This window comes from Aquila chrysaetos, chromosome 10 (genome assembly GCF_900496995.4).
Source record: "Aquila chrysaetos chrysaetos chromosome 10, bAquChr1.4, whole genome shotgun sequence".
Lineage (NCBI taxonomy): Eukaryota > Metazoa > Chordata > Aves > Accipitriformes > Accipitridae > Aquila > Aquila chrysaetos.
Genome location: NC_044013.1, coordinates 18,356,298 through 18,377,735, shown reverse-complemented (window position 1 = coordinate 18,377,735; position 21,438 = coordinate 18,356,298). Strand labels below are relative to the sequence as shown.

Here is a 21,438-nt window from a genome sequence, read left to right as displayed (position 1 = left end):
CATGTGTTGCAGTTCACTGCCACCTCAGTTGTTTTAATATGAATTTTAAAGGCCATACATAACTATCCTATATGAATGAACTGATTTTAATCTTAAAGTAGTTTGGGGTTTTCTTAAGGTTTTCTTTTTTAACTTGGCTCATTTCAGTGATCTATTTTAAAGTATGTCCCTGCCAACAGTTGTAGAAGTGTGAAACTAAGAAGCCAGTGAATTCCAATATAGAACAATACGAGCTGCAGTTCAGAACTTCTTTTTAACCAACCTTGCAGCTATAAAAAAGATCTGTATAATGATATAATGAACTGTTTTGCAATATTTGTTCAATATAATTGAACAGTATCAATTGGTTTTAAAGAATTCCAGCAGCATGTATCAGTATTAAACTAAGAACCTGATTTGCCATGAAAAAACTTTCATAAGGCTAGCAGGAAAAAAAACTACAGTGACTTTTATTTGATAGGAAAATTAACATCCGACTCGACTCTCAAAGCTGAAAAAAGTATGTCTCGTACCACCATGCAAAACATTCTGCATTGATTACCAGGTGCTTAATGTTGTTTAAGAAAATTTATTTGAATATTTTAAATGGTCTTTAGCTCTTCCATGCTCTGGATTATCTAATTTTCTAGTGAATAAACATCTCAAATGCCACCAGTCTTAGACAGTTCATGGCATACATTGAGCAGCAATATGACTGCTCATAATTAAATTAATTGTAACAAAATTTAGCATGCTGTAGTCCAGTTCTTTCTAAAACTGTATTTGGCCAATTTTGCCCAGCTCTGTTTCTTTAGTACTGTTTACTTGACAAACAAGTCCCATGGAAGGAGTCAATGGCAACGTTACGAAGTTCTACAATACCTCTAATTAGGTAAGCAGCCAGAAACTTCAAACTGTTCCTGGAAACATTTTCCAGTTTGTGAATATTTTCCATATGTTGCCTGGTTTTGCTTTTATGTTTGTTTTACTTCAGAAACATTAAGTATCACAGCATTTATAATGCCGCCTATGTATTGAAGATGGCTACCTTATTATGCAGTTGATACTTTAAAAAAATAAAATAAAAAAATCCTTGAAGTAGAGAGTTGTTTCAGAAAAATATAAGAACTTTTCTTCAGTTTTGCATGACAGAAATAGTAATTTTAATACACTGAATTAACTGAATTACTGTACCAGCATTTCAACAGTACTTGACTAGCCAGGTAAGAAATACAATCATTTTCTCATACTCAGTAACTAATCTTTTATCAGACAGAATACGTAGTAGGAAGGACTTTTACAAACCATTCATATCCTGATCAAATTCTCTTGTAGGACTAGTGTAAATCAGGAGTAACTGCACTGCAGTCAATGGAGTTTCACCAATGGGTAGTGGTGAAAAGTTAAAAGAGAAGCAAGGGTAAAGGCTCCTAGCATTGTTCCAATTTTAAGACTAGCAGGGTGCTTTTAATCGCTGTATTTGTTAGTCCTAAAGTAAAAGACCTTAACTCATTTTAAAAGCATATTTCTAATAATTTATTGGCATTTTGGAGCACATTTGCTTTTCACTTAAGTACAGCTCAATGTGGTTGGTTCCATAAGAAAAACAGCTTCATACTGTCATACAATAGAAACATAAAAACAAAAAAATTCAGAAAAAAACTTCTGGCATTTGTTCTATACTTGTGCTTCTTCTGTAGATTTTTCTCTTGGTTGTTTCTTTTGAATACAAGGTTGTATAAGTAAAAATATTATTCCCACCATGTATAGCAAGCCAGATATGTAAAAAGAAAAATCGTATTTATGTGTGATGTCATAGATCCAGCCTGCAAAATAAGGACAAAACATGTTCGTTACAAACCTTGACAACAAGGTACATTGCATGGGAAAATACGAAAAATACTGCACATTTCTCTCATGACATTTCAGTCAAATCCATAGATGTTGTGTGGAAAAAAGAGGTGGTGATTGTCTCCTCCTCTAGATGCTACTACAAATGGAAACATAACATTAACAGAATCTCTTGTTCATTCACCAAAACCCAAAACCAGTGCAAAACCTATCCCCTCATTTAAGTATCACGGAAGTCTAAAAATGGGACTCTAGCTATGTGCCATCCTAAGAAGCCAAGCAACCTTCTCTCTAAAACTGTACATTTTCCAAACAAGTTAAAACAGGTCTGACTTTAAAATAGACATTTTGGAATCCCAAACCAATTAGTTCTTCCACCCTGGTATTGTCTTTGTAAAATGCCTGATATTGCAGGCTAGTTCAAATGCTGTGCTTTGTGCAAGCACACACATTCCCATTAGCTTTCTGAAAGACTCACATACCGATAAAAGACTTTTTAAGAGATACAATCTCAGTACTGCAATTACTCTCATTCCAACCTTAATTCCTTTGCAAAAATACATTAAAGTTAATTCAGAAAGGTTTGAGAGCCCAAAATAGCAAAATTCCCTCATGTCATGCTGGTTGCATTTGGATGTAACCCCAAGATCAGACGCTTTTTTGACATCAACTACTTGCATCCTATTTGCTTTGTTACTAATGACCAAATACAAAGACATGTTCAGCACAGACTGAGAGGTGCTGAAAGACTATATCGTAGAGTAAAACACTGCTGCTTTTCAAAGGGCACTGAATGAGCTTTCTTCTAAATCGTATTGGCTCACTCAGTAGTGGGGAGAGAACGTGAGAGTGTTGTCGCTTTGCTGGGTTGCTTGTGCTGCTAATAGCTTCAGGTCAGCCTAGTGTGATCCCTGGCTGATCACAGCCATTACTCACAAGGTTTCTTGCTGCTTTCTTCTGATTTGCATCTCTGTAAAAGATAGCTGTAGTCTGGCTATAGTATTGACAATCAGTACCTAGATCTCTTCTGTACTTCCCCGCCTCTTTCTATGAGAAAATTTATAATGAATGTTTGTTTAAACCTAAGTAACTTTAGGGATAACATACATATACTTCTGCTGTGGATGACAGTAAAGAGATCATGAGCAGTGCAGTCCCCAAAGTAGGTACTTCCAGCTGAAGGAAGGCAAAACTAAGTTAGTTAAATCAACAGAGTGGTGACGCCCAAACACACTTTATAGTTCTTGGGCGTAATACTATGGTACAAACACCTGCCTACCCTGAAAATTATTCATCATTTTTTCATCTAGATAGAGGCATGAGTATATTTAGTGCATATACTAAACAAAACACATAAAAATAGGTTAAACCTTTCCCATTTTAAAAAAGTATATGATAATATTCTGAGGACACATACCATTGAAAGGATAGATTGTAATAGATTTGGGGTTATTTGCAAGGATTGTAATTTGTCATGTGTGAATAGTGAGCTGGTACCCAGCAGATGGGATCTGTAAATTTGTACAATGTAAAGCTGGATGTTACGGTCCTTCCTGGAGCAGCTGTAATTTTGTTAACTACACATACTCATACCATAAGAAAGCTTAATAATATAACAAGTCACACGGTTATTATACAAATATCTGTTGGTTAGCAATTTGAACTTTTTACCTGCAAAGGGTGGTCCAAACAATGCAGATATTCCGTTGGCACAAATGATGATGCCATAGGCATTTGCAAGGTGTTTAGTTCCAACTAAATCTTCAGTCACAACAGGCATTAGAGAAAAATAGCCACTAGAAAATCCTATTAGAGCACAAACCACAGCCAGGCTAACATATGTTTGCATTAGCGGCAAAGTAAGAATGCAGGTGACCAGGGTAAAGTTAGCCATGAGGAAGACGTTCCATGTGCTGATGCATGGGAGATCAGAGATGATTCCAAGTATCACTTTACCAAAAATATGAACAATGGCTATAATGGATGTCAAAGGAAATATATTGTTCTGACTAGATAAGTTGTACTGCTTGACTATTTCTGGAAGATGAATAAAGGGAATGACAAAGCTGCTATAGGCAAACAAAGCCCAAATTATAAAGGCCACAAATACTCTATTGGTAAACAGTGATGCAGCTCCAAAGTAGCTGGAGTACCATATTGCAAAGCCCTTTCTGACTGTAACTGTCAGCTGGCTCACTGTCTTAAGAATGCGCAGTCCGTACATATTCCTTCCGCTTCTAGATTTACCTCCAATTTCTATGTGCTGAACACTGTCAAGCACTTCTTCATTTGTTGCTGCTTCTTTTTTTTCTGGTTCTTCACTGAGGACTCCATTAGATTTTATAGTCTCTGCAGAGTGGGACAGAACTTTTGCCTGATTATCTTCACTATTACTTCTCACAACGTATTTTTCACTAACAATGTCTTTGTGAGAGAGTGGTCTCATAAGTGCCCCGCAGACACAAAGGTTCAGGGAGATGGCGCCCTGGATGAACATGGCATTCCTCCACCCAAATTCAATGCAAAGGTACTTCAGTAAGGCAGTCATTAGGAAAGCTCCAAATCCTGTTCCCGTGGTACTGAGTCCCTGTGCAAGCGCTCTTCTCTTCTGAAAATATTGTCCTACCATGACCACTGCAGGCAGATAAACCATGCCACTTCCAATGCCTATGAAAATAAAAACTCAAATCAATCTGAACGTTTTGCCAACAAGATGAAAAGCGGTGAAAAACAAATCAGTTTTATTCCCAACTTTTGCGCAAGCATAATAGTAAAACCGAGAATAAGTACTCAATTCTCATGTTAGCTTCCATTTCTGTCTTGTATTTTCCAAAATTTGCAATGCTCATTCCAGTGAGAATACCATACTGCTATTTAACTGCGGGAGAAACTGAAACACATGGAAAATAAAACCTTTAGTTCAGTTCAGCATGACCCCTCTGGAAAGTCCCAAACATCCCACAGTAAATCAGTGACAGTTAATATGGGGACAAACATAAACAAAACCTATTTTAAAATACCTGCATTTGTAATACTTGCATCTGATTGTATCAGTGACCAGAGATTGCTTAGTGGGCCCATCTTGTTGCTTTTGCCTAAGTTCACCAGCAAGGAAGATCCAGACTGAGTTTTTGTCCTTGCTTTGTAACTGTGGAGCCACAGTGACCGTGAGGTAAGTTTCAGGAGACTGCACGGGATGTTAGCCTGGTGGTGGGACCTTGGGTGGCTTCCAGGTTTCTCTTTGGGCACTCCAGGGGAGGGCCACACAGTAGCTGCACAGGCATATCCTTAAAAGGCAGATCTCTAATTTTGTAGAAAACCCCTCACTTGTTAAAAAACAGGGTATTAATGGTACAGTAGAAAGTGTTGAGAGATGTGCAAACACATCATTAAAGGCAAAAGTTGCCCAGTTTTTCTCACAGCAAATTCCTGACAGAGGGGATTTGGACCAGAAGAGGTATATGCAGAAGATGCTTTCAAATTCACTGATTGTAATTTAGAAGAGTGTTTTGGGCTTAAAAGTTTTCCTAAATAGCTGATAACATAGCTACATGCAGCTACAGCATGATCTAGCTACAGCTAGATTGGGGAAAGAGCAGTTATTCATTCCATCAAAGCCTGAAAAAAAAGCACCTCAACATCACAGCAGTGTACCTGTTTCGCCTGTTAGAAGTATTTATTTCTATTATGCAAATACATGATCAGGTTTTTATTTTGTACAAGGTCTCCCTCCCCAAACCCAGCCACAAACTCGAAGGAAATCTCTCTGCCCCCCAGAAGACTGCCTGCTTCCTCAGACACCAGCCTGCTGTTGACTGCTGTGAAAAAACAGCCCAGGCTCGTGCTTGCGTTAGCGTTTACCGCGCTTCCCTGCGCATCCCGAGAAGCAAGACGTTTTTAAAATTGTTTCGTCTTATCTTTTCATTCTGTGGGCTACATAGCAAAATGTAGTCTAATTACATGCAAAGGCATGCCACCTTCACAGGTAAACACAGGGGCCACAGGCCTCGCCACTCTTTCCCTCACAGATTTGTCACCCTACACCGCGGCGGCGGCAGGGCCGGCTCTGCTCTCCTCCCCCAGCCCCCCGCGCGGGGCCTCAGGGGGCATTTTGCCCCCCAGCCCACGGGGACTCCCTGCTGCCACCGGCTCCAGGCGCCCACCCCGGGGCTCCCCGGGACGGTTGATGGGGGAGAAGTCTCCTCTGCCCCCCCTCCACTGCTGCCGCGGAGAGGAGAGCCCGTGGAGCTGAGATGAAGCTATCGGCCAGTAGGTGAGGGGACAAGGCTGTGAGGAGCTGGGGGAGGGGAACCACGCTGAGGTGAGGGGCACTTTGGGAAAGAGGAGCTGAGGCGGCAGGGTGGCTGCGGCTGGGGGAACAAGCTTGGGATCGTAGGGACGTACTGTGTGAGGGCATCTGGAAAGGCGGGTCACCAACGGGGAGAACAGGAGCCATCAGTAAGCCCACAAGCCCTGCATGGAGGCCCAGAAGTGACCGCAGCAGGAGGCAGCCACCGTAAGTGAACAGCAGTCTTACATCTAGCAGCCATGAGAACATGAAAGAAACTTCCCTGAGGCGGCAGTGAGTGAGGTGACTGTGAGCAAGGCGGGGTGTGAGTGGACGGGGGCTGAGGCGATGGGTGAGTGAGGGGATCATGAGTGCAGGCACGGTGCGTGAGGAGATGGTGGCCGAGGGCATCTCAGGCACCTCTACACCGGTTTTCTGGCCAGAATTACTCATGCAACAGCATCTCACTTCTTCACCTCATGTAAAAACTTGCCTCGGATTTTTTCTCAGAATATGACTTTCATCCCTCTTTAAATTCTCTGCATAATCTCTGCCTTTTGGCTGATATTTTGTGTATGCTCTTTCTGAAAAGCAGCAAGGGCTGAGAGAAAGAGTGTGTAGATTCCTGTCTGCTTGATTATATTCAATATATATGGAAACAGAAATTCCAAAAAGGGTGGAACCCTGCCTGTAATTATTGTTTGTTGTTCAGGAATTTATATGACTGAAATCTATGGTATGGGTATGCTATTGAGGCTGGGATAGAGTTAATTTTCTCCATAGTAGCTCATATGGTGCTATGGTTTGCATTTGTGACCCAAACACTGTTGATAACACAGGGACGTTTTAGCTGTTGCTGGACAGTACTTATACAGCATCAAGGGCTTTTCTGTTTCTCACGTGGCCCCGCCAGTGAGTGGGCTGAGGGTGCACAAGAAGCTGGGAGAGGACACAGTGGGACAAGTGACCCCAACTGACCAAAGGGACACCCCATACCATATGACGTCTTGCTCAGCAATAAAACTGGGGGAAAGAAGGAGGAAGGGAGCATATTCGGAGTTGTGGCATTTGTCTTCCGCAGTAATGGTTACACATGATGAAGCCCTGCTTTCCTGGAAATGGCTAAACACCTGCCTGCCCATGGGAAGTAGTGAATGAATTCCTTATTTTGCTTTGCTTGTGCATGCAGCTTTTGCTTTACATATTAAACTCGTATCTCACTTTCACCCTTCTGTTTCTCTGCCCCATCCCACTGCAGGAGAGTAAGCGAGCAGCTGTGTCAAGCTTAGCTGCCTACCAGCAGGAACCCACAATGCCCTTTAAAATGGGTTTTGAAGCAGTACATAGTTATCATAATCTGGTACTTTATTAATGTGAAGCAACTCCTGTAGAAAACATTTGCTGTTTCTTCCTGTGACAAAGGGAGGAGTTAGTTAGCTAGATATGTAATTCAACAGTGTTTTATCATCTTTCAATTCTACTCGTTAGAGTTTGGGTTACATTAATTCTTCTAACTGAAAATGTCCTGTAATACATTCACTTGGGAGAAAGTGATAAAAACACCATCTTCACATGGCAGACTTAAATGACAACAAAAGTCATTGGGCCCAATCCACAGAGTAAATAAGTAAGTTTTCTGAAAAGTTAACAGGCTGTAAAGAGTGAAGGAAAAGCTGGAATAACTTTACAGTCTAACTTCCCTGTTTACTCACACAGGTAACCTTCAAAGGAATCAAAAATGACTGAAAGAACTTTCAAACGTTAGTACAGCTCTTACCGGCTGTCACTCCAAAAGTAAGGAAGAGGTAGTGCACATTTGAGGCATAAGCACTCAATATCCAACCTAGGGCATTCAATATCCCTCCAATTATAGCTGTCTTGCGGCACCCACACATGCTGATGAATAAACCAATGAAAGGACCTGTTAAAAACCATGAAAAAATTATAAATTATTTATTTAATTCTCTACACTCTTTAATATTTTTCACATGAAGATTCTTAATGTTTTAAACAAAATGTTAAACATCAGGCTACTCATGCAATTCAGTTTATTTTCTCATTACTGTTTAAAATTGTAGAAAGAAAAATTCAATCAACTGACCAAATACTTAGCACATACCCACAGGACCTAAAATCAAAGTTGCCCCATGAAGAAGGGACAGTTTAAACAGAGTAAGAAACTGAAACCGTTGCTCTCAATACTAAAGCTGTGGGAGTGCAGGCCTTTTTCACAAGTAATTAGAAAGTAAACATTTTATTTTGTTTTCAGTGGAATATTTTAGGCAGACCTAAACACAACTTTTTCAATCTTAATTTAGGGAGACAGAAGTGTGTATGTACATATATACACAAACATACCCCTCCAGATATTATTTTGGGTTGATCCAATCACAACTTAAAAAATAAATTTTAGTTCAGCTGCCAAACTGAAATATAAACTGTCCAAATTCAACATTTTCTCCTCCCAGATAGATTACAGGGAGGACCAGAAGCTTCACAGATCATATGTTTTCTTAATTCTAGTGAGACTTTGAAGTCATAGGCATCCTTTCCTGCTCATGCTGTCTCCTGGAGTAATTGTCTTCTCTGTCATCTTCCCTGTTGTTCCCTTTCTCCCTCTAATTTGTAAAATTTGTCCTGGTGACTTTAAAAAGGCAACTCAGGAGAACTTGGGCAGCTCTGCTAATAAAATGGAAAACTGTAAGAAAATACTTGAGGGATGAGTGGCAAACATATTCTAAAAATTTATGTAGTTTGGAAATAAATTATGGAACATACCTACAATAAGTGTAATGCCCATGCTGAGGGAGCTAACCCATGCTGTTAAGCCACGACTTTGGTTAAACTCTTCAAGCCATTCCATGTTGAGTATTCCAAGGGCCATTTGGGACCCCATGATAAGTATGTGCACAAGGAAAGAGGAAAGTACAATCATCCAAGCCCATCCTCCATCGATGTTTGGATTAGGCTTAACTGGCTTACTTCCCACTTTTGAGTCATCTCCAAAATCGTATCCAATATCCTCTCGACTAGCATACATTTTCTCCCCAGTATTCTGAAACAAATGCAGTAAATACCTTCAAAATACATACAAAATTATCAGATTTTGTAGTTTGGTTATAGTGAATAGCATAAATCACTACCGTATTTCACCACTGTGGTTTAGTGCAGTTGTAAAGTGAATACTGGGTTTTCATTGTTCAAATCTAAGATGCTTAGAAAAATCTCTAATTAAGGTATTTCTTATTATCATGGATGTCTATGCAGGAGTATTTACAGGTTGACAGTAGGCTGCATTATTTCCATTACTATATACTTTACTTACTTGTAGGTGGCTGAGAGCACTCACTCTTCATGGGTTGACTGTGGTCACAAAAAAAGACTGGTCTCTCCCTGTATATTCCTTCTCTGTATCACCTTCTGCTGTCCCCGTAAGATTATGTGCCTTTGTGTTCAAGTTGATAAAGCTTGGAATAAAAAACAAGGAAATCCTGAAGAGCCGGGCAGATGAAGTTACTGTATCTTTTCAGAGGAAAGCAGTTCTGAGATGTGTTTCTTCCTTAGTAGTGGAAGAACAAGAGTGAAGACAGAGAAAGATAAAGATTTAAGGTTCTTGATTTTCAAAATGCTTTGCTTACATAAATTAAAACAAGGGGATTGTTACTACCTCTCTGGCAAGCTTTTTATTAGAGTCAGCTTGACAAACAGTTTGCTATTATGCTTTCAGTTTCCATAGTATTAATCCATATAATCCTACTAAAACCAAATAATTCTTCCAAATTCATGTCAATGCCTATCAGAATCAAACTGAGGGGCAGAGTTATCTGCATAGGTGTATGTAGGATCAGGCCATAATAGCTTAATTTGATTACTTTAATTTCTTCCACTGTTACTCTAAGTGATTGCAACACAATGTGGAAATAATTTCAAAACCATTTTTAATTGATTAACAGGCAAGGTGCAGAAGCCAGTCTTCCCTCCATCTGATTTCTGCTGCAACGTACTGAAATGTTACCCAACTGTGGAGCACCACATAAGTTTCCATGGAGACTAGAAATGTAATGATACAAATTACCAGAGATGGTAATTTTCTGTCTTCTCTTCTTCTCTGGAGAAATAAAAAGAGCCATCAGCTTCACAACAGTCAAAAGAGAGAAGAAAGTTATCAAAAATTGTTTAAAAAAGCTCCTTATGTATTCTGTGAGCCCTCAGAAGGTGTGCCTCAGTGCTAGGTCCTCACTACTGAAAACTGGCAGTCAATGGAGTAATTCAGATTCGGTACTAACTGAAAAATTGGGCTGTTGTCTTTAAATACATTAGTATATTTTGCTTCTCAAGTGACTACCTTTCCAAACTATTTTACTTTTTTTCTTATTGCTAGATAAACATACAGAGAAAGCCTTGAAGTATTTCATACTAATACATAGATGAAGTTTGAGCTAATTGGTCAAAGCTACCATTTCTTTCACAGACAACAGTGAAAACCTGCTGATATATGTAACTTCTGCAGACTGGCTGCTGGGTAAGTTACCTTTGTAGTTAAGTGCCACATATCCCTTACTTGCAGTACAGGTAATTATGTGTAACTAAGGGCAGCTTGAACATGTAGGTTCCTCCAAGAGCACAATGATTTGCCTCATACATTGAATTGGAGCTAAAATATGTTGTACTCCTGATATCAGATTTTTCATAGATGGATACTCTTTACAGACTAAGTTGTCACTAGTCCTAACTTGGCCATGGAAGGTATTGGTGACACAGCGAGGATGAACTGTGCACATTGAATACTTGCCACACGAGCAGATAAGCTGGGACCAATTGATGAGTCCATACCTGGGTGCCAGTGGAAACACATACTGAAATGACTTACTGGCTTTTTCTTTCCAAATCAAGAGGCAGAGAGAAGGGGGATTATGCTTTGAGGTCTTTCTAGAGGTCCTGCAGGGTGTCTGAGGCAGGAAGGGTAGCAAGGGAACAAGTCAGAGCCATGCGGTGGTGCAGACTTTTTCTTGAACATAAGAGGACAGCCTGGGACAGCCTTAGTTAAATTTATACTTCATCCTTCCTCTACAGAGGGTAGGTCTTAAAGATGACATCTCAACTCTCTCCTGTTAGTATACTTGGAGCTAGATCCCCCATTGATGTAATTTATATGACTACTTATGGAGGATTCAGCCCACTCACAAGAGAGAGAAATACTAACTGCATAAAGGTAATAAAGATAGTGAATAATCATGCTAATGGGAAATAATCAGAAGTAGCAGAATGAAGGAAAATTGCAAGCTGTTAAGCACGCTCTGTATAAGATTAATGAAAATGTATGATGGATCTTACAGTATGTCTTAGATAATGGAATACAAAATTATGCAACTGAAGATTCAGAGTCAGGATTAAATGTGGAGCCTCACCTTTCTCTTTCATGCTTTTGACTGGTTTTGTGTGCACGTGAATGCTGACACTGGACACAGAAATTTTCTTCTTTGGACGGGAAATAGATACATCTTTTATATATTTTAAATTATTTAAAGCAGAAATAATTGACATTGAGATGCAAAGATATGACACTCGTTTTTGCAATCTTACTGACAGAACGGGCTCAGATTGAGTAGATGCGAGTTAATGTCATGCTTGCATCAACCCCCACAAATCTTCAGAAAATGCATGTATTTTCCCTTTGAACCAGATTCTTCCTTATTATTACCTTTATACTATTAACTTTCCACTAACATCACAAGTTCAGAGTGAATATACTCAAAAGCAGGGACGGTCATTTCCAATAATTGCACAAACTCTCAGGCTCTGGATAAAGCAAGGACGGGGTGTCTGGATCCTCTCCCCACTACTGCCTTATCGCCCCGTGGCCTATTGCACCCAGGAGAAATGCACTTACCTGCCCTCAGCCTTCCTCCCACACCACCACACTGCCAAGAACACAGTATCACAGAAGGCAGAGAAGCCCAGGGGGCTCTTTGCCATTGTGAAATCCTAGAGAAACTGCAATGAAAACGACAGCAGCTGATTTGGGAAGCCAGCCCTATTTCCCCAATGAGCAAGGTAGTAAAGACCCACTCACAGTAACAGTGTTTCAATACAGCCCCTCACAAGGGATCACACTTAAAGGCAGAATAATCAGGATTCTTGTTTGGTCAGCTGGAGAAGAACTAGATTTTTTTTCAGAAAAGCTTTTTATATTGTATGCACACACAGCATGCAGAGCTCTTAGAAAACTGGCCCAAACATTAGTGCCCACAAAGATGTGGAGCTTTTTTGAAAATCTGAGTCATGAGCTATTTTAGGGACAAATGCAGGTGCTGTAATAAGACCAAAGTTAGCAAAACACCCAAGTTCCCTGTACCATCAGTGGAGCTATGGCTCTCTAGCTTGTAGTTGAACTGGAGCATCGAAAAACATCTGATCTTGATATAAAAAGTCCGTATGATGAGTAATTTACATATACTTGGGTAACCTCTGCTAGTACCTGATTGCCCTAGAGTTAAAAAGTATAGAATAAAATAGTGCTTTAAAGGCACTTCCAATGGCTAACTCATAAACGCATTATAAATAGTAATGAGTTTTGCTTCACAGTATTCCCAGTAGACATGCCACACGTAATTATTTCTCTTTTGAAGACGTACAGAAAAAACATTGTTAAAAACATAGTTTATTTTGGGTGTAATAAGTTTTGGCAGCCTAACCTGAGCTTGCTAATACGCTAAGTACTTCAGTTGCCCATGACTTCACTGGAGATGTGGATACTAGCCACTTCTGCAGATCAGAGCCACGGCGCGTTAACTGTGCACGCCCAGCAAGGAAGAGTAAATAGGGGAAATTAAACGTTTACAACGCTAAGCTAACTGCCAGGGTCACAAGTTTGCATGAAGTTGCACACTCAGGTTGCTGCCCTTCTGCCTGCGAGGGCTGTTTCCCAGGCCCTGCTCAGAAGACCTCTCCGGGAGACCCCTCGGCACGCTGTTCTGCCTCAGTGTGACCCACGACTGGTCCCAAGTCCCCGGGGACGGCGGGAATACGCTCAGGTAGTAAACATTCTTCTCCCCTTGGTGCCAAGGGAATGGGCAGTTTGCATCAGGGGCTGTACCTCTACTCGGTAAACGGTTACAGGCAGCTACAGGAGTAGCCCGACGGGCAGGGGATATACTCCCCCCCCTCCCCCCAAGATAATAAATTTGGGAGCTTTACATATTACGCCCTTCCGAGCATTCAAGTTGAGCTCATCTACGCCAAACGCTGCTCAGACGGGGAGCGCTGCCATCCCCCGAGCCCCGGGCTGCCACGGGGCCGGCGCTTGTCGCAGAGCCCGCGGCGCAGGGACGGGGGCGCGGGCTCGGGCGCAGCCGCCTCGCCGGCCGGCGGGGGCTGCGGCGGCGGGGCCGGGCGGCGGGGCGGCGTTTGGGGGGACGGCGCGGCTGCAGGCGCCGCCCGCCCGCCCGCCGGAGCACAAAGGATGACCGCTAGTTACCCCGCTGCGGCGGCGGCGCTCGCAGCGCGCCGCGGCACGGAGGGGCCGCCGCCCCCCGCCGCCCCCGCACAACCCGGCCCCGCGGCCGCGCTGCACCGCGCCGGGCCAGGCCGCCTCTGCCGCGGGCGGCGCGGCTATCGCGCGTTCTCCTGCCCGCGCCCGCGCCGGGGCCGGTGCGGGTGCCGGTGCGGGTGCCGGTGCCGTGCGGCGGCTCCCGGCTCCTCCCGAGGTACTCACCGCGCCGGGCCCCGCCAGCGCCGCCGCCCCAGCCCGCCACGGCGCCGAGCCCCCGCTGTGAGCCAAACCCGCGGCGCAGCTCCGCTCCCCGAGAGCTGCTGCAGGCTCCGATGTCCACCTGCGCCCGGCTCCGCTCAGCCGCCCGCGCCACCTCAGCCTCGCCCCCGCTCGCCGCCCCGGGGCTTATTTTCTGTAGCAGTCTGGCACCGGTCTTGGGCCTCCTGCCCCCCAGGCAGCTCGTCTTCTGCACCGCCTTGTCTCCATTCCCTGCAATTTCAAATCTCCACGCTCTTTCATTCCTGCGATACCGGCTAATTCTGGTTTGGCGGAGGAGATTTGCAGTCTTCTCACATGCACACTCTTGTGGCTGAATGAAGTTTATTGCTGCACAGGTTATCGCCGGAAATTCACATCTGAGTGAGTTAGAGGATATAATCCAATAAAAGCAGCCAGTATCAAGATCTTAATGGCCGTTGGATTATGTTTACTTCAGAGAGGGTGGTTGAATTCATGTAGCCAAACCACCCTACGAATGAAGCTTGAAAGTTTCATTGTATAGTACCTTATTTGTGCAATAAATAAGCTTCAAAAATATTCCTCCCTTAGGAGAAGAAAAGAGTCGCAGAAATACTTCTACTTTTTCAAAGCAGTATCCAGACCTCAGCTGTATCTTTCTGAATAATCTGACATTAATGAGGTATGCATTCTGCGTATTGCAGACTATTGCTTTGACTATCTGCAGTGCATTTACCCAGGCTAAAGTGATTGTATGCCACTGGACAAAACTTTCATGATCAGGGAATCCTGGTGTGCTACAGCAGTGCATTGTGCAGCATAAATAAAGGCAGTTCAAGAAGATGTAAGAAGTAGTTTGAGAGAAGACAAAATGAGGAGAGACCAACAGAAATGTCTTAATGATGTTACACATGCTGTCTATGTACATAATATTGTGGTTCAGAATCTGTTAGAATTGGTTTTGGGGGCTTTAAAAATATGTGTTTGGGGGTTTTTATATATTTTTTCTGAATTTTTATTTGACCATACTCTGGCCTATGTGCTGTTTACACATGCAAATCTCATCTATTTTTTCTTAAAGTTTAATATTCTGTTCCATTATACATCTAGTCCATCAAATATATCGATATGAAACACTTCTATCTGGTTTTGGTTCAAGTGTGTCGCCGACTATGGGCTATTGCTATGGCTTCAGTCTTTACGTAAATCTTTTACTGCTTTGCATTGTAGTCTTGAAAAGATAATCCTTTTCCAGAATAAACAACTAGATTAGTGTCAGAGACTTGTGATTGGGCTCATTTACTTGTCCTCGTAAACAAAACTAGATATCCCATTTTAAAAGATTACAGTATTGCATTGCAAATGTGTGTCATTCTGAAGTATACATGTTCCCCGATTGCTTTGTGTTTTATAATACCTTGCCCAAAAGTGTATGGGCATTCGTATCTCAGATTTTAACTTTGGCATTAGCTTTTTGGCTGGAGTCTGGTTTCTTAAAAGGTTTAATGCAAGGGGCTTGACACTTGAAACTTGCTGCTTATTGGCTAGTGTTGTTACCCAAGGTTGACACACATACATTTTGATTTGTGAATCATCTAATATGCTAACATACTTTATTAAACCTACCACAGAAACAGATTTACTGGGATTGTGGGATGACTAGTTACAAAAATATTTGTTTGGCTGTTAACCCATGTTCTCTCTAGTACTTGAGATGCCACCTGCGTGCTTAAATCCTTGTGCTAACAGAGATTCTGTTTTTACAGTTTGATCTGATGGAGAATTCACTTAGCTGTGTCATACTGCTTCAGCAGTTCTGGTTCATATGTCATTGCGGTTCTGGGCTAAAATCTTGGATTTATGTTGTCTCTTGGGAAGATGAGTATGTATGGGTCTACTTGAATTTTAACCATGAAATTGTTCAGGTCTAGCAGCAAGGGTACAAATGATGTTCAGTAAGGAAAAATGTCTGTTTTGTAAGAATGGGAAGGACAATTCTATGGTATCACAAAAAGTTTGCAGTTTTTAGGAAAGATGCATAAGGTGCCTGATCCAGTAAAATAAGATGTAAACAAAGTCTGACTGACCCTGGTGCCTTAGAAATCGTAACTGTATAAAATGGTTGGATGGCAAGCAGAGTAACCCCAACTGAAAAGGAGGAACTTTTTACTAGTCCCTTAAACATGATGTTAATTATATGTCATAATATAACTTAAAGGGAGACAGGAACAAAGGAAGGGAGAGAGGGAAGAAGGCAGGAGTAGGAGGAATTGGTAACTCAATTTTGCTTACTATCTGGGGGCCACTATGGTGGCTTAGACTTTTACAGTCATAGAAGTGGTGGTTGGAAGGGTTCTCTGGGGTCTACCCAGTCCAGCCTTCCACTGGAAGCAGGACTGTGACCTCTGGTATTTCAGGTCAGCCATGGCTTTGCCTAGCCTGCCCTTGAAAGCCTTCAAGGATAGAGACTTGACAGCCTTTCTGGGCAGTATGTTCCTGTGCAGCACTACCCATACACAATCACATGCATCTAGTCACAACGCCAGTGACTCAATTTGTGGCCTTTGCTCCTTGTTTTACCATTTGCTACTACCGAGAAGAGTTCAGCTCAATGATCTTTGCCATTCCCCTTCAGGTAGTTTTAGATTGTTAGCCCATCTCCCCTCATTTTCTTCTTTGCCAGGCTAACCAAGCCCAACATCTTCAACATCTCTCCACAAGTCATATGCTGTAGGCCACTTAACCATCTCATCAGCCCTCTGCATGCCCCTCTCCTGTTTCTTGATGTCCTTCTTGAACTGAGGAACCCCAAACAGGACACATTATCCCAGCTGTGGACTCAGTAGCACTGAATAAGGAGGGATAATCATTTCTATTCATCTGCTGTCCATGCTCCCTTCCTAATGTAGCTCAGTCTGTGGTTCACTTTATTCGCAATGAAAACACCCTGTTGGCTCATATTCAACTTGGTGTCCACTGTGACAGCCACATGCTTTTCAGCTGCTTTGGCAGCCTGCACTGGTGCCTGGCACTATTCAGCCCCATGTGTACAACTTTGCACTCCTTGTTAAACTTCATGAGGTTTCTGTTGACCCAATTTTTAAGTTTCTTAAAGTCCTCTCAACTCCACTGTTTGGTTTGAGAACCATCCCTTCTAAGTTAGTATTGTCTGAAAATCTGCTGCAGGTGCATCCTGTGTCATCATCCAAGTTACAATGAAAGTAATGAACAATACTGGCCCCAGTGTTGACCCCAGAGTGTTCTGCTTGCACTGGCCACCAAGTAAACATCAACCCATTGATTACTACTCTTCAAGCAATCCACCCAGCTTCAACCCATCTAGCAGTTCATTCATCCATCCAGATCATACTCCAGCTTTTTCCTCACCTTGGGCTTTAACCACTTGCTTAATCCCCATTGCTCAAAATGGCAGCTGTGCTGGAGAGCTTACAGACCGTTTAGCCCTCTGAAAATGTGTATTGATGAAAATATAAAGTGCTGATTTAGCTTCCCAGCACTTTTCCTCTACTATTGCTCCAGTGCTGATGCTCTCCTCCCTAAAGATCTCATTAAGTCGTTGCCACCCTGCTTCCCATGAAATGGTAGTACTGCAGTGATTGATGAGGAAATAAAGATTTGAAATAACAGCTTGGTTGCTGCACTATCAAGATGCAGAAGAGAAAAGCATCTTGCTCCCAGTTTAGTTTGATCCTTGTACTTTTAACCAGTGCACAGTATCACCAAAGAACCTGGTCAATTCTTGCTACACAGTTATTGTTAAAAAGAAAGCTAATTTATGGTATATAAAGATTTCGCCTCCTCTTTCTTTCAGTAACCTCTCTGGGTTACTGAAGAATTCTGTATATTTGGAAGGGCATTTGGAAGGTCCTGGGTTAAAAAGGAAAAAAAAGGAAAACAAGCCAAACAATATTTTAATTTGGCATAGAGATTGCACACTAGTACAGCTTGCTTATGATACCATAAAAGCTTGTGGTTCCTCTTCATTTTGGCAACTCCGGACTGCCAAACAGAAATATACATACTTCCTTGTTTTTCCCACTGCTTTTCTGAAGAGAATGCTTGGTATCTTCGGTGGATTTACCACAAAACAACATCCTCAAAGAATACCCTGAGCAAGTATAAACATTTTCAGCAGTTCCCCCACCTCCTCCCATGATAGCTGCAGAGTCTTACCCAAATGGGAAAGAATGAACTAACTTGCTATCTTCAAATTCACTCAAGATTGAGGATAGACCATGGGAATGGAATTCCAAAGTGGAAGAAAAAGCAACATTTTTATCATTGCTGGCACGGAGATTTCCATTTGGACAATAGCTACTTGTCTTTTCTCTTTCTTCCCTTTCCAAGAGCTGATGCATTATAGCAGCTACAGATATGGGAGGGATCGGATGTCCTGTCTGATTTTCTTAGATCCTTTAGGGACACCATGTCCAAAAAACCATTATGTGCATCCTGTGAGAGATATGAAAGTTTCCTGGAGTGTATTAAAAGGACAAAAGGATGGTCTTCAGCAGATGGGGATGCTGAAGAGGTTAACAATCCTGCCTCAGAGTGGCGTGGCTATTTCATCAGTGCTTTGTCAAGATTCATATTAGAGATTCCCCCAGCAAAACTGAATATTGCTATTTCACACATGAGGGGTTGGGGCCAGGTTCTTCCTGCCACAAGAAGTGCAGCAAGAATGAAGGGGAAAAGTGAGTGGGAAAAGGACACTGAGCTGCAAAAGCAGCCCAGAGAGCTGGCAGGGGACATTGGATGGGTAGGAGTATGTATAGTGGCTTCTGCTTCTGAACTGAACTGCTGCCACCCACATACTTTTAAGTGCTTCAGGGGCGGCAGCAGCAGCAAACCTGTGTTTCCAGGTTGTAGATGAAGAAGCCAATTGGAGGATTGATATTCTGTGACTCCTTATAGTTATTTCCCTGCTTCAGAAAGTCACAGCACAGGAGAAATGGCACTTGCTCACAAAACAAAGGAAGATGTGATAAACCAGTCCTTTGTTGCAGCATTATTTAATTTCAGCCTTGTACATTAGCAATCCAGGTTGCATGTTGAGAAGGTAAAATAAACTACCTTATCAAAAAAATCCTATTAGTTTTAAGTGCTATTGTAACACACGTTTTGCACATGGTGAATCTCGCTTTTCTGGTTTAAAACGTGTGAGCCTAAAGGTGTGGTTGCAGTTGGTTAAACATCAGAAGTACTGTACTAGGAGAAAGAACTCAAGGGCCCTCTGATATGACTCACAGTTGCACTGCAGTCACTTCCTCCTCTGCGTCAAACTTGTGCGTATAAGAAATCTCAGAGCATTCAGTGAGAAGTGTATGACTTGGTCATGCGTCGCACCTGTTGCAAATATACCAAATTAACTGCAAATTCCAGTAAAGTCAAATTAGCACTCAACTAGTTAATATAAATTCTAGTATTGATTTCAGTGGTACCAGGGTTTAGTCCTGCAGTCTGTGGCATTCAAGCCACAGTATTAATCTGTGTGCAGTAGTTTTCTAAATTTTCTCTCTCGAAATATTTTAGTCCAGTGGGTACGAAGTAAATGTTTTGCATATGTCTTGTCTAAACCAATAAATTTGTTTTTACTGGAGATTAAGCATAGTGTTTTAAATATATTGCTAGCTTTGTTCTGTCATTTGCTTTATGCTTATCTTGACAGGCACTTAGGCCAAAAGAATCTCCTGATCTGTAAACATTTTGAAAATATTATATAAAACAGTATCTGTGCTTGTAAACTTTGAGTTCATCTGAGATGGATTTGAACTGTGTGATTTTCTTTTCTGTTTCTCTTTTTATTCTCTGTAGCACCATTGCTAAAGTATTGCATTTTTTTGATAAACAGTTCATGAAATATCATAGCTTTTATGAAATACTAACATCAAAATTTTAATAACTTGATGTGTATAAAATCCCAAAGCAATATCTTTTTCAAAAAGGTATTTTTGAAACACAAGAACTGCAACAATATTCATGAGAACAGAGCAAGGAAACAATTATTAGAGACAGGAGGAGACATATGTACTGTCCTGCACTGGAACAAGAGCTGTAACTATTTTAGCCAAGTTACAGTAGGTAACTTAGTTCACAGCTAAATTGCATTGTGCTATTAGCGGGTCAAATCTCATAAGGTCATCTGCATCAGTACTTGAACCAGATATTTTCATGTTGCAGGAAGCTGCCAGGGTGTTCCTGGACTTTGCTGCTGTGGCACTCTCCAAAGCTGCACGGGCATTTTTGGAGGGCCAGAATGCGACTGATCTGCATTAGGCCAACAAAACCCAGAGATCCTGCAACAGAGATCACTGTGAGAGTTCAGCCAGAACAATTTGTATAAAAGCTGATGTGATGTGTCCAAGATAGAGTCATTCCTTCCTTCTCAGTAACTGTTCCAATGTCACTTGCTTGTTTTGTTGGGTTTTTTTCAATCTCTTGTCTATGTAGGACTCATATTTTCAAGGGCCACAGTTTTCCCTAAACAGAGATAGGGAAAAGGAATGCAATCCTTGGACCATCATTTTTCAATCTTTATTAAGCTGCCTCAAGTTCTTTAGAAAATTTAAATAAATATGAACAGGAGTGCAGAATAGTAATACATTTTATGTTTCTTTTATTTGCGAGCATTTTGTAAACTTCAAAATGAAATTCAAACATTTATATTAAGGCCTGAGTTAAGTTTTCATTCTTGAACCATAAACAGAGGGCTTCCTTTGAAATCGGTAAGAGTACAAACTAAAAAATCATTGCCTTGTGCTTAGTTTGTCCATATGTCAGGATATAAAGAAATAATTGCAACTTTTCAAGGTCAATTAAACTTTCAGTGCTATATTATCGCTATGCCAATCTACATATGAACCCCTCCCACAACATTTCTTCTTACCCTTTCTGCAGTACATTTCTCCAGTGAGCTCTAAGTGAAGTCAACGTTTCAACCTTTGATGATATGCCACCCATGGTAGTCCTAAGGGTACTCGGCATCCTGTGCCCACTTTCCAAAAGACATTACATGCATCAGAAACTTGGTCTTAATCAGTAGTCTCTAAAGCTAGACCATCTGTTTCATGCTTTTGTGAGCTGGATCAGTTCCCATGTGCTGTGTGGGGCACAGAGATCACCATCGCTTGTTTTCTTACCATATGACAAACTGCAAACCAACAGGATCAAGAGTACGTAGAACTAAAAGTGATAGATCACTTGTGTGGATGTCATGGTCTGGATCATGAGGGTTTTTATATGAAAAGGAAACATCCACAAATTCTGAGCAGTTACTGTGAAATTGTCTTTGGGGAGATAAGACTTCTCTGAGCTTCTGAGATAGAGGGGTGACCTGTTGGGTGGAAGAAATCATGCTCTGATTTCTAAGCAAGCAGTGAAAACCATACAGTACCTGTAAGAATGTTTCCCATTCAATACAGAACAGAAAGTACAATATAGGTCATTTTGTTTTATTGTCACATTAGTAACTGTTTTTCAATTTTACCATTTCTGTTACTTTTGCTATTTATTTTAGATTTTTTTATAGATATGTTAACATCCATGTCTAAAGAAATCAACATGGTGTAGT

The 21,438-nt window shown here is 41.5% G+C and overlaps 1 protein-coding gene across 3 annotated transcripts; it reads right to left on the bottom strand.

Moving 5' to 3' along the window:
- Positions 1–1,491: 1,491 nt before the first annotated feature.
- SLC16A14 (solute carrier family 16 member 14) lies at positions 1,492–13,882 on the bottom strand. 3 transcript variants are annotated; one of them, XM_030027955.1, is made up of 6 exons: positions 13,833–13,882; positions 9,444–9,585; positions 8,897–9,173; positions 7,896–8,039; positions 3,502–4,497; positions 1,492–1,805 (listed from the first exon to the last, which is right to left on the bottom strand). In XM_030027955.1, the coding sequence occupies exons 3-6, from the start codon at positions 9,156–9,158 to the stop codon at positions 1,657–1,659; spliced, it is 1,551 nt and encodes a 516-aa protein (XP_029883815.1). In that variant the 5' UTR covers positions 9,159–9,173; positions 9,444–9,585; positions 13,833–13,882; the 3' UTR covers positions 1,492–1,656. The 3 variants fall into 3 exon arrangements, with proteins under 3 accessions (XP_029883815.1, XP_029883813.1, XP_040982657.1); XM_030027953.1 differs by having other exon boundaries at positions 9,444–9,677; positions 13,833–13,853; XM_041126723.1 differs by lacking the exon at positions 13,833–13,882 and adding an exon at positions 12,009–12,113.
- Between the last annotated feature and the right edge of the window lie 7,556 nt (positions 13,883–21,438).

What these genes read in the sequence shown, in the direction of transcription:
- SLC16A14 (XM_030027955.1), bottom strand. Translation starts at nt 9,158, where the DNA reads ATGTATGCTAGTCGAGAGGATATTGGATACGATTTTGGAGATGACTCA. An exon ending in TACTTTTGGAGTGACAGCCG is followed by an intron (nt 4,498 to 7,895) that starts GTAAGAGCTGTA and finishes TTATTTTCATAG; the next exon opens with GCATTGGAAGTGGCATGGTT. An exon ending in GTTTGGACCACCCTTTGCAG is followed by an intron (nt 1,806 to 3,501) that starts GTAAAAAGTTCA and finishes CTTATTTTGCAG; the next exon opens with GCTGGATCTATGACATCACA.